General features: G+C 45.4%; 1 protein-coding gene across 2 annotated transcripts; it reads right to left on the reverse strand.

The window, feature by feature from the left end:
- Positions 1-352: 352 nt before the first annotated feature.
- Positions 353-9,273, reverse strand: LOC123769279 (uncharacterized). 2 transcript variants are annotated; one of them, XM_069309864.1, is made up of 12 exons: positions 9,148-9,273; positions 8,552-8,764; positions 7,518-7,619; positions 6,969-7,106; positions 6,411-6,562; positions 5,765-5,876; positions 5,451-5,614; positions 4,091-4,225; positions 3,543-3,645; positions 2,854-3,025; positions 685-1,407; positions 353-492 (listed from the first exon to the last, which is right to left on the reverse strand). In XM_069309864.1, the coding sequence occupies exons 2-11, from the start codon at positions 8,748-8,750 to the stop codon at positions 1,236-1,238; spliced, it is 1,449 nt and encodes a 482-aa protein (XP_069165965.1). In that variant the 5' UTR covers positions 8,751-8,764; positions 9,148-9,273; the 3' UTR covers positions 353-492; positions 685-1,235. The 2 variants fall into 2 exon arrangements, with proteins under 2 accessions (XP_069165965.1, XP_069165966.1); XM_069309865.1 differs by lacking the exon at positions 6,969-7,106.
- Positions 9,274-13,287: the final 4,014 nt, after the last annotated feature.

A 13,287-nucleotide genomic window follows, 5' to 3' on the forward strand; every position in this document is an offset into this window, starting at 1 on the left:
GTGCATGTGGTCTTTCTTCCCCAACATACACACATACTTGACATACTTCATTTTCCCTGGATCTTGGGATCCAGGAAAATCCGCAATAAAACTTTTGAAATATTTAACGAATTAAATCGCAAGATTAAATCATGTTCATTTGAACATCAAAATAATTTCTGAGTAAACAAGTTTCCCACTAAATGATAAGCTTAGAACATGTTACATTGAGAACCAAGATTAAAACATATATTGGAAATAAAAACAGTGACCTACACTCGATCATTTCCCCCTTGAGCGTCGACCTCTCGGCCCGCGTTCTGTCGACCCCTTACCGTCAAGCTTGAACATGAGGTGGTCCCTCCAGTTGGCGGAGTAGCAGTCATAGGTGTCGAAGTCTCCTCCGTCGGTCTCAGCGTCGTCGGAGCGCGCGCCAGACTCTAGGTCGAAGTTGTACAGTTGGTAGACGAAGGCTGACCCCGCTGGGATCACGCCATCTACTGTCTCTATGTCCTGCAGAATTAGTAGTGGTTGTTACAGTGAGTTGTAGTTGTAGATGATGACAATAATAGTGGTGGTAGATGCTGGTAATAGTAAACGTTAATGAATACTGGAGGTGGTAGTAGCAGTGTGCAAGCTCCATGCAAAGTGAGATGTTAGGAGGGTAGAACTCGAGTACACGGCTGTGACACGAGGAGGACTTACATGTATGGCCGTCACACGAAGACCGATGGGCACCTGACGCTCCTCGAGGAGGTGGTCTCCCATGTCTGTCACCGTAGGTCACGTTCTTCTGTAAAACCACAAAACACTACTTCACCCCCCTTGCTGAATATGATGCCCCAACACTCCTCCCCAGGGCTGCATAAGGTCCCTAGAGCTGAACATCTGAACATTTCGCAGCCCTGAAGGACCATCAGGGCTGCGAACGGGATCCCTGAGAACCTATTTCATTTGGTTTCACCGTGTATCTGACAATTTGTGTATTATAAGAACATTTATATATCCCATGACCTGTTACAGATGTTGAATCTGTCCTCTTGAATCTAGATGTGCTCTCATAAAGTTCATATAATTTCAAATGATTATGTGGTACTTTGCATGTGATAATTATTGGGACTTTGCATGCGATAAATATAATTTCCGTTATAATAAACTGACCCGAGTGTAAATATTAAAAGTTTATTAATAATTGAAATTTACACGAGACAAGGTAAAAATGTGTATATAGCAGAGAACAAGATAAAGCAGGGAGGTTAACGGGAGCGAGGTTGTCCACGACTCCACGGGACACACGACAAAACACAAAGGTTACTGACGTTAGCGAAGGTCCACTGCCAGAGGGTGGTGGTGTCTCCTCCTGTAGCGTCTACAGGCCAGTCGGTCCGTAGGGCGCGCCACTCCTGCCCCTCCACATACCTCGTCGCCCTGAGCCAACACCACATGTTAGTGCTGCACCCTTACTGTCTCCTGGGTAACTTACCCTACCCTCCACCATTCTCTGTATTCTCCCACATTATCTTCGTCCCCCTCAATCCGTTCCTCTCCACCTGCTGTCCTGGACATGCACCTGTAACATGTCCTGACTAATTTACAAACAAAACGCCAGGTATACCTCTTGTCCGGGGAGTCAAAGATTGTCGCGTGCTCTGCTGGCACGAGTAAACACTATTGACTTTGAACAAATATTCAATTTAACATTAAGAAGTAATCTTAAGACAGAGTTTTGTTTTCCGGAGCCTCTCTCAACAGCATCCCGCCTCACTCATCATCTGTCGTGTTCATCAAGTGGAAGGTGTTGTATCGTGTCGGGAGTTGTTGTGGAGATGTATGAGAGCAAATATATACTTACAGTGCAACAACACGATGTTGTTGTTTTAGATTCAGCTCCTGGGAACACAAAGTTCCAAGTAACACGGGCTATGGTGAGCCCGTAGTGGACTTACCTGGCGCAGGAGCGGTGCTGTAACTTGTTCACATGAAGCATGTGTTTTAGAATGTAGTTTATCTTAAGGTTTCCTATAGTCTGGGAGAGGACGCCGCCTACGGCTGTGCAGGTCCCACTAGGTCAACTCCTCATGACCCTTCCCAAAGAGCAACCCACAACAGCGGCCAAGCTCAAAGTACCTATTTACCATTAGGTGAAAAAAGAGATAGAAGGTGATAGGTATCATACCCAATCATCTGTCTCGCCCTGGCTTCAAACCCGGGATCCTCTGTTGTAAGCTGAGAACGTAGACCACTGCCCTGCACGGACCCATATTAGTATTGTGAGCATGTGGGGATTCCCGTGTGGCAGTCCGCTAAGTCAGTCTGGATGACAGGCCCGCCCTCCCCATTTGCCACTCCGTAAAAAATGTAACTGTTTTTCCTAACCAGAAACGTTCTAACTAAACGTTTCTACTTCTTCGTTCTACTTCTAAACGTTGAGCCTATTGAGGCCCATCCCTAGAAAACGTCAACATTACCATGCTTCCAGGGTAATACGTTGCATTTTTAACAGGTTGATTTGGTATAAAATGCAACATTAGGTGAGAGGACAGGTTGCAACCTCAAGCATTCCCCTTAACATTCGCGTGAACGATAAATTTTGAGAAATTTAGGAAGAGAAATATAGTTTGCTGTAACTATTTAAAGGATCACTAAAGTTTATAAAAGATTAGGAGGGTTTGTCTAGCATTATTAACTTAAATGAGTTCTGGAATATCCTGGTGAGACAGTGCTGGAAGGGTGCTGGTGTTGTTATTAGGGTGACGCTGCAGCACTCGATGAAGGAACAGTTAAGATGCCAGGTACAGCCAAGGCGGTCAAGCTAGTGTTGCTTGATACTTTAGTACACTGGTGTGTGATAACGACAGTGTGTATACCACCTACCCAGGACCGTAGTAGGTGTAGTGGGTGATGTCACTGCCGAAGAAGGCATTGGGGTTGTCAGCCCAGAGGAGCGAGATGCCGGTGATGTCGGACCAGTCGGTGCGGGAGTCGTTAATGATACTCACCACACACCCGCTCGACATGCTCCCCGTCGCGAACGAGAACTCAATTCCTGGGAGGTTAGTGGCAGAAAGAGGGAGGGTGGTTAGTGACAAGGATGGAGGGAGGGTGCGAGGTTAGTGACAAGGATGGAGGGAGGGTGCGAGGTTAGTGACAAGGATGGAGGGAGGGTGCGAGGTTAGTGACAAGGATGGAGGGAGGGTGCGAGACTAGTGGCAATGGGATGGAGGGAGAGGGATGGCAGAGGGAGGATGGTGTCAGAGGGAGGGAGTGTGCGAGGTTGTTTTCACTGGGAAGGAGGGAGGGTGGTGTCAGAGAGAGTAGACAGGAGTAGGGAGACACGTCTTACGTAAAGGGGGAATTATAAAAAATCATGATGATTAAAACAAAAATGATAATGCACACATCTACATAACCTAAAAGACCTTTAATGTAACCCTGTCGTGTTGTTGGTTATTCGTTCATTATATTAATACCCGAGATGATACATATTAGTTATTAAAATCAACGTGCTGGGTTACTTCTGGGTCATAGTATTTACAATGACAGTATTCCCGAGTGGACAGTACCGTCATTGAAGTCGAAGACCTCTGTGGTGGGAACGATCTCCTTGGCTCTGGTGACAACGTCGTGGTCAATTCTGTATAGCTGCTTCTGGAAGTCATACCAGGCCTGCCTCCCGGAGCATGTCCACAGCCGTCATGGCGAGTGGTTGTGAATTCACAGGTGTAGGAGGTCAGTGGAACAGTTCACATGACGGAGGAACAGTCCACAAAGGGACGCATCAGGCCCCAGAAGGATAGAGCAGGTCAGAGGAGTGGAACAGTCCACATTAAAAACAAAAATATTATATAATCGTATAAATAAATTAGGAAACACTGTTAGTCTAGTGTAATAACATTGCCAATACTGAACATTAAACATTTAAAAATAATCACGAAGCTAAAAATGGTTTAGGCAGAAGTATTATTAAGAAAACGGGTAAATAATCTCGAAAGCAAATGAACGGTGTGAGGGGTCAATAACACCAGCTTCACTGTGGTCATCACTACCTTTGCTATGTAAGCATTAGGGCCTAAGGACCTACGAAAATAGGAAGACCCAAGAGCCTACTTACATCTGCCCAGGAGAAGTCATGGACAGTAGTCTGATGCATCTCTAAACTGAAGGTAAAAAGGATATCCTCGGAGAAATCTGGGAAGGGGTGACCCGGCTCAGGGATGAGTGTTGAACAGTACACGTCTTGTGGGATCTGTCTCACCGTCACGGCCACAGCACCACACCCGTCACAGCCACGGCACCACACCCGTCACAGCCACGGCACCACACCCGTCACAGCCACGGCACCACACCCGTCACAGCCACGGCACCACACCGTCACAGCCACGGCACCACACCGTCACAGCCACGGCACCACACCCGTCACAGCCACGGCAACACACCGTCACAGCCACGGCACCACACCCGTCACAGCCACGGCACCACACCCGTCACAGCCACGGCAACACACCGTCACAGCCACGGCACCACACCCGTCACAGCCACGGCACCACACCCGTCACAGCCACGGCACCACACCCGTCACAGCCACGGCACCACACCCGTCACAGCCACGGCACCACACCCGTCACAGCCACGGCACCACACCCGTCACAGCCACGGCAACACACCGTCACAGCCACGGCAACACACCGTCACAGCCACGGCAACACACCGTCACAGCCACGGCAACACACCGTCACGGCCACGGCACCACGCCGTCACAATGGAGTTGAAGAAGACCATATGAGCTACTCGTAGTTGAACAAAGAGGACCTTACCGCACAAAGAACTTAATCACATTACCTAAATATAAAACAAACTAAATTAAAACATTAAATACAATGAGTAATTTCATGGAGTTAGATGTGACTATTTTTACAACATTAATTTAGTACAAGCGCCACTATGCACGCACTAAACTACTACAATATAGTTAGCAAGGTATAACTGCCGCGAAGTATTGAAGTTGTCTTATATCTTATCGTGTAAACTTAATACGTTTTGAATGTGGCTCAAACAAGTGTTGTCCAGCCCCTTGACTGAGCAATACGGCGACAGCCTTGCGTCTGCAGGTCGACGTTCGATCCCCGATGGTCCAAAAGGTTGAGCATCGACGTTCATTCACTCCGTTCCCCTATCCTGTTCTCTTATCCCTTCCATGTGCTATATAGTCTTATATAGCTTATATATTTGTGCTTTCTCGTAATTTCCTTTCCTTTCAGGCTAGTATATATATGGTATACACTATACACTACGAGATAATGTAGTGAAACTGTATACTTTAGTAATGTATGGTAGAGTGAAACACTGTATGAAACATTTGTCTCAAAAGCACACCGTAAATAACAAAACACTGTGCATGTTTGGTTTATAAACACCTGCAGAATTCCTACCAAAAAAACACACAGGTTGAAGAAGGCAATATTGTTACCCACGGTGAAGGTGGAGTAGTCGAGGTCTCCAGACCTGAAGTACATGATGTTGTGCACCAGCTGCTTAGTGGAGGTGGTGCCTCCGTCAGCCTGCGCCTGCAGCACCTCCACCTCCCACCCCAGAGGCACGGCCACTCCCCCAGAGCCTCCTACATGCCAGTTGGAAGCTGCGTCCCGCCAATGAGGTACAGGTCAGTGAATAGCATGTGCACATAGCCACAATGTCCTTCTCTAGTATAGAATTTCCAACAGAGATTATAACAGAACAACCAAAAAAGGAACCTCAAAATCTGGTGTACTAATTACTGAAGACTGACCGCTCCAGTAGGTGGCCATGGAGACATTCGGGGTGCCAGCATCGGCCTCGAACTGCTTCAGGCCGCACCAGTCCCACCGGAAGGCATCCATCTCCCGGAAGCGATCGGTGCCCTGTTGAGCCCCGCCGGCCGAACAGTGGCGCCACCAGCACCAGGTACCGCGGGGGAGCAGTGTTAAGAGAACACGTTAACTTGGATATAGAAAAACAAAGGAAACTGAAGAAGACCTGTTTACCCATACTAGCCAACTCCTATTTATTTCCACCCAAACTCCTTCATAAATATGTCTTACCTATTCATGAAATAATTGAGTGATCCCATTTCTGTTATGTTACCTAGTTACTTGTTCCATAGTTGAACAACCCCAGAGTGTGATGAGGGTGGACGTGTGGGAGAGGGGAAGGGAGCATCAGTGGAATGGATTGATTAATCGATGAAGATTAAGCCACCCTAGAGGTGGCACGGGCATGAATAGCCCGTAAAAGTGGAATGGAGTGTTGTAGTGGTGAAGATGATGAGTGTGTGTTGTGAGCGGTGATGTCAGAGGTTGACAGGTGAGGCAAGCTATGTGCTAAGTGGGTGGGAGGACGGGAACTGTTAGGGAGGGGGGGGGGGGGAGAGGCGTGGCGAGAGGTGAGGTACTGACCTTGTAGTGAGCGTCGGGCCAGGAGAGGATACCCAGGGGCACCGCTGGGTCCATGATGTGGTCGGTGGAGAGGTTCAAGCCGGACCCCATGAGGACTGGAAAGAGATAAGTCGCCTCCTCCAGCGGCCGCAGGATGCACTCGTTGTTGGTCCCTGTGAGTACATCACACTTAGTAAAACATGACACTCTCAGGGCAAAATGACAGTAACACGACGCACTCAGGACAGCACGATACACTCGGTAACCTGTACACCTCTACAGGTCTCAAACCTCTACACTACACTACACTAAACCTCTACACTACACTACACTACACTACATTACACTAAACCTCTACACTACACAACGAGGTCTTCCTCTTTACAACCTGTCCTCACACTTAAGGCACCTCAACCTATCACCCTCGATACGATAGCTAGATTAGCCGAGATTCGTATGTTTAATAAATGAGTTGCAAATCATACGATTTTTGAAGATACTGTACTAAAATAAAGGAGAAAACCTCCACATACATTCTCTCGATCCTTTCACTCCGGCAACAAATAAAGACCGACTTGCCTCCAGCTTTGGGTTTGTGGACCTCGACCATCTGCTTGGTGTCCCATCTGAGGATGTACCTGGTGGTGAGGTGCTTTGCCGGTAGCACTATGGAGATCCTGTTGCCCGGCCCGTCGTACACATATTCCATATACACCACTGCCGACGCCAAGGAGATGGTGTTACCAAGTGAGGTGTGGTGGTGTTTGTTGGAGGTGCGAGTTGAGGGGGGAGGTATTCGTATGTGAGGTGTAGTCAATGGAGTGTGAGAGCAGCGGAAGGCATGGGAGAGTCACATGAAGGGTGGGAGAGCAATGCGAGACGTGGTAAAGCAGTATGAAAAGTAGGAGAACAAAGGGAAGCGTCACGGCTCACCATAGCCCGTGCTACATGGACATTTCGTTCTGAGTAGCTAAATCTAAGACAACAACAACAACAAGGGAAGCGTGGGAGAGCAATAGGAAGCGTTGGAGAGCAACAGGAAGCGTGGGAGAGCAGCAGGAAAGGTGACAGAGCAGCGGGAAGCGTGGGAGAGCAGCAGGAGGCGTAGGAGGGCGCTGAGTGACTCACCAAGATGATGCATGCTGGTGTAAGGTTGCCCCAGTACTGCTCTGGTGAGCTCCACCTTGGCAGTGTACCGGCTGGCCACCGTGGGCTGGGGCGGAGGATCCGCTGAAACATATTAAGTTATTTCAGTTTAATTAGAACTCAAATCAATCCTGTGGGCGAATGTTGAAAGACTACACATAATGAGTACACGAACTGAGCCCAATAATCTACAGACAAACGTAATTTAAGTTTGTAGTGAATTAGTCATAGTTTTAATTACCTCAAGTTTGTGATAAAGTTACAATGGAAGTAATCTAATTACTGCACTGTACACACACAAATCACAATTGCGTGATGCATCAAATGAACAAACCCACAAGGGCCATGACGAGGATTCGAACCTGCGTCCGAGAGCATCCATCCAACACAGTCACTTGCACCGGGACAGGTGTTCTCACCCGCAGGTACGAGATGACATTGCGACAAAGAGGGAAGCTATGTCGTAATTCGCCAAAAATTATCTCCCTTATAACTACAGGAGACAAATTTGACTTCATCTTCAAACGTCAGATCACTTTTATAAGGGTTCGAACATCAATCAAGCATTTTTGACGGGTGCTTGTCATAGAAAACGTTGGGACCCCCCTGTAGTGGGACACTATCAGAGATAACGTAGATTGCGTTACTGAACATTTGAGTGGTAACAACAAACAATATGTGAAGAAGAGACTGTAAAGTATGTGGCCTGAGGAGACTGTAGGGACCCCATCCCTCTGCTATTTCCCGGTATCGGGCAGCCGGGGCGCATCCGATCCCTTGATCGTCGTCGCCCCTAAATCAACAACAACAAATACAAATAATCGCCAACAAAACCTAAACACGTAACCTACGTCTAACTACACAAAATGCGTCTTTGGGGTCAGCCGCCGCTGGGTCGGGCTGTGCCCCAAAGACACAGGACGGGCTGTGACAGCTTCACACATCACCAGTTAGGCAGAGTCTCATATAACCAAGATGCATCGACGTTAGTACGAAGGGAATGAGGAGTTACTTACGGTGATCTGGTAGTGGGTCGCAGTACTGTGTGTCTCCATCTCTGCCACCCTGCCCTGCTTCGTCTGCCACCCCTGCTCCTGCTGACAGGCTTGCCACAAGCACCCGCACGCCCTCCTCCCCTGCCAGGGCTGCCACAGCCACCAGAATGGGCAATATGGCAGCCAGTGACGATAGTCTCAGTGCCTTCCCAACAGTCATCCTTCAGTCACCCTCTGAAAATGGAAACAGTTAATGGCTGGGAACATCTTTGAAGCAGGACGGCAGAATCGAACCAGCATCATGGCTCGCCCCAGACGCGTGCCTAAACCCATAAATTACAATGAGTTAAAAGTTGCACAACCTGGAGTCTGCCCGAACTTATTATGCGTTTGGAGATGCCGAGATATATCACGTTATTGTGATTTCACTGTGACATTGATCCCAGGAACCTTCAACAGGTAGATAAGTAGGTAGTACGATGCCCCTCTACTGTTTACAACCACTAGCAACTAGTAGATAAAGTTAGTTGTAGATGAAACCGGGCCTATTATAACTAATCTACACCAGCAGCTGGCAAATATATTAAATGATAGATTTGATCATAAACTTAACAAACCTGAAGGTGGAGTTAGAGGGGTTGATGGGCAGGTGCTGACACACGACTGTGACACCTCACACCAGGTTACCTCAACAACACTTGACTTATCCTTATCTACCATGCCGCCCCCTGCCGACACACACACACACACACACACACTCTTTCTCTCCCTCTCCCCCCCCCCCACCCTCCTCACACTCTTCTTGCTTCCTTTCCTCACTGCTCGCATTTCCTTACCGCTACCTATATAGAATCAGTGAAGCCCTTAAAACTAAACCTCCACCTGAGGCTTTCAAGTGGAAGCTTCACGTCACGATGGAGTTATCAGATCAGCCAGGTTGTGATGACTATGTGTCCATACGAATTACGAGTTGTTATAAAACGGAGTGCTTGCTCTGTAGGGTCAATGTTTAAGGTAATGGAGTAACCAACTACTGGGGTTAGGTAAGGCCCGGCCCCCAGGGAAGACCTAACAACTGCCAAAGAGTCAGGACCACCTCGAGAGCTCGCTGACAATCCAGCATGTATAATTTAGTCCTGAATATAATTCCAGACTAAAGCAAACTCTCAGTGTATCATGAAGCCTGCGGATAATTACTTGCGCCTGAGAAATTATATAGATTATCTATAATCGATGCTGTGAGGGGTTAGGTGCTATCTTGTCCTTTATTTATGAGTCATCTTGGGGTAATATCGCAGTTTCTGGCACGTGATAAATTTGGTTAGGTGTTGGGCTTAAACTTATTAACTGCTTGAGGGGTTATTAAGGCCGTGACACTAGCTTACTAACCAGCCAGCACCTACACTTTTGTCTTGATCAGCTAGGACAAAAGTAAACTCATTAAATACATCCTTTGAAGCTGGGTACATCTCTCGATGTTTATAATCCAGACCTAAGATAAAATATGCAAGGGTTAGTATATTATCTGAATTACATTCAATATATGTATATCTCTTCTGTATGTATGCAACCCCATCCTTAAATTTGCGCTACACCTATATCCTATATCAAATGTTTTATAAATCAACAATTTAGTGGACAAATTTGCTAATTTAGGAAAAAGATTAGGCTAAGTTTGGTTTATTTAATCGTGTTTTCTCCGCTTCAATTTTCACATTTAAAGATTTAGGTTTCTCGTTTTGTAACTAATGTTTTTGGCAATTAGGTACCTTGAGCTTTGTAACTTCTTTATGCACACACGAATATTGAAATATCCTTGTTGTCAACCCAGAGTTTGCTCCTGCACGCTGGTAGACTAGGCTTGCATCTCGTGTTTCCTCCTGACGCTATATTTGACTAACCTTCCTGTGAGATAGGGATATTAGATGAATTCATAACTAGCTCTTGATCGACTGATCGACCTGATCGGTCCTGATTGTATAGGTGCTCTACAATCCCTTATATTGGATAGAGCAACAGCACACTGCTGTGGACCTAATTTTGTTAAAAAAATAAGTTTTTGCATTAAATTTTGTAGTTAGAAAACGAGCATAATAATATCAAACATAATAAATATATATTTTTAATAATTTGCATATATTAGTGAAGATTTTTCACCTAAAATTATAATATTAATAAGTCATGGTTACCAAGTATGTTAAGTATGTTAGTAATATTTGGATGCAGTTGAAGTCTTTCAGAGAAAACGACGCACTTATCAGATACTGAACTGTGAAAGTTCTGAAAGCGAAACTGCTTTAAACACGCCAGGACCTGAGGGCAGAATTTTGTTGACCCCAACATTTCTCCATTAGTTTTGTGTTCCTGGGTTCTAATTTATTTTCAATACTCTTCTGGTGAACAAGGAATATGTTTAAACGAGAAATATAAGTAATTGTTGTTCAGAACACGAAGACAGAAATATGACTCCTGAGCGTGATTTTTGAGCCGAATTCTGACTGCACCTATTTTCAGTTTCAAATTACGACTTTTTATACCGAAAATAGGCAAATTACTGAAAACGGCGATGGGTCATATTTTGCCCAAACCCCCACTGCAGTTTTCAAATTATCTGAAATGTCGGAAATTTGACCCCTGAGCGTGATTTTTGAGCCGAATTCTGACTCTTTGCGCCTATTTTCAGTTTCAAATTACAACTTTTTATAACGAAAATATGCCAATTACTGAAAACAGCGATGGGTCATATTTTGCCCAAACCCTCCTGCAGTTTTCAAAATATCTGAAATGTCGGAAATTTGACTCCTGAGCATGATTTTTGAGCCGAATTCTGACTCTCTGCACCTATTTTCAGTTTTAAATTACGGCTTTTTATACCGAAAATATGCCAATTACTGAGAGCGGTGGTGGGTCACATTTTGCCCAAACCCCCCTGCAGTTTTCAAAATATCCCAAACATCCCAAACTCGATTCCTGAGCCATATTTTGGAGCCAAATTCTGGCTCTCTGTACGTATTCGCAGTTTGGAATTTCGACTTTTTATACCGAAAATATGCCAATTACTGAAAACGGCGGTGGGTCACATTTTGCCCAAACCCCCCTGCAGTTTTCAAAATATCCCAAACATCCCAAACTCGATTCCTGAGCCATATTTTGGAGCATCAACCCCAAACTCGATACCTGAGCCATATTTTGGACCCAAACTTTGGCTCTCTGCACCTATTCGCAGTTTGAAATTACGACTTTTTATACCGAAAATATGCCAATTACTGATAGCAGAGGTGGGTCACATTTTGCCCAAACCCCCCTGCAGTTTTAAAAACATCCCAAACAACCCAAATTCGATACCTGAGTCATATTTTGGACCCAAATTCTGGCTCTCTGCACCTATTTGCAGTTTGAAATTCCGACTTTTTATACCGAAAATATGCCAATTACTTGAAGCGGCGATGGGTCACATTTTGCCCAAACCCTCCTGCAGTTTTCAAAATGTCCCAAAAATCCCAAATTCGATACCTGAGCCATATTTTGGACCCAAATTCTGGATCTCTGCACCTATTCGCAGTTTGAAATTCCGACTTTTTATACCAAAAATATGCCAATTACTGAAAGCGGCAGAGGGTCACATTTTGCCCAAACCCCCCTGCAGTTTTCAAAACATCCCAAACATCCCAAATTCGATACCCGAGCCATATTTTAGGCCCAAATTCTGGCTCTCGGCACCTATTCGCAGTTTGAAATTCTGACTTTTTATACCAAAAATCTGCCAATTACTGAAAGCGGCGGTGGGTCACATTTTGCCCAAACCCCCTGCAGTTTTCAAAATATCCTTAACATCCCAAATTCGATACCTGACCCATATTTTGGTTCTCTGCACCTATTCACATTTTGAAATTCCGACATTTTATACCAAAAATATGCCAATTACTGAAAGCGGCGGTGGGTCACATTCTGCCCAAACCCCCCTGCAGTTTTCAAAATATCCCAAACATCCCAAATTCGATACCTGAGCCATATTGATTTGGCTCAAGTCGATTCTCAATCGACTTGAGAATGGTCCAGGACGGACCGAAACGTCGTCGTCCCTTCAACTTCTAGTGTGTGGTCTGGTCAACATACTTCAGCCACGTTATTGTGACTCATCGCCTGCATACCTGAGCCATATTTTGGAGTCAAATTTTGGCTCTCTGCACCTATTCGCATTTTGAAATTCCTACTTTTTATACCAAAAATATGAGTTTTACGGAGAGCGGTGGTGGGTCACATTTTGCCCAAACCCCCCTGCAGTTTTCAAAATATCACAAACATCCCAAATTCGATACCTGAGCCATATTTTGGACCCAAACTTTGGCTCTCTGCACCTATTCGCAGTTTGAAATTCCGACTTTTTATACCGAAAATATGCCAATTACTGATAGCAGAGGTTGGTCACATTTTGCCCAAACCCCCCTGCAGTTTTAAAAACATCCCAAACAACCCAAATTCGATACCTGAGTCATATTTTGGAACCAAATTCTGGCTCTCTGCACGTATTCGCAGTTCGAAATTCCTAATTTTTCTACCGAAAATGTGCTAATTACTGAAACAGCGATGGGTCATATTTTTACCAAACCACACCGCAATTTTTTAAAATATCTGAAATGTCGGAAATTTGACTCCTGAAAGTGATTTTTGAGCCGAATTCTGACTCTCTGCACTTATTTTCAGTTTCAAATTACTTAAATTTATATATACAGTATACAGCTTTTTCTTCTCCGAGG

The sequence above is a fragment of the Procambarus clarkii genome, chromosome 66, assembly GCF_040958095.1.
Source record: "Procambarus clarkii isolate CNS0578487 chromosome 66, FALCON_Pclarkii_2.0, whole genome shotgun sequence".
In the NCBI taxonomy this organism is placed as follows: Eukaryota; Metazoa; Arthropoda; class Malacostraca; order Decapoda; family Cambaridae; genus Procambarus; species Procambarus clarkii.

Coding starts and splice junctions, on each gene's coding strand:
- LOC123769279 (XM_069309864.1), bottom strand. CDS start 8,750: ATGACTGTTGGGAAGGCACTGAGACTATCGTCACTGGCTGCCATATTG. Junction 5,615..5,764: donor CATGGCCACCTACTGGAGCG/GTCAGTCTTCAG, acceptor GGCGGGACGCAG/CTTCCAACTGGCATGTAGGA. Junction 1,408..2,853: donor TACACCTACTACGGTCCTGG/GTAGGTGGTATA, acceptor GTGTTGGCTCAG/GGCGACGAGGTATGTGGAGG.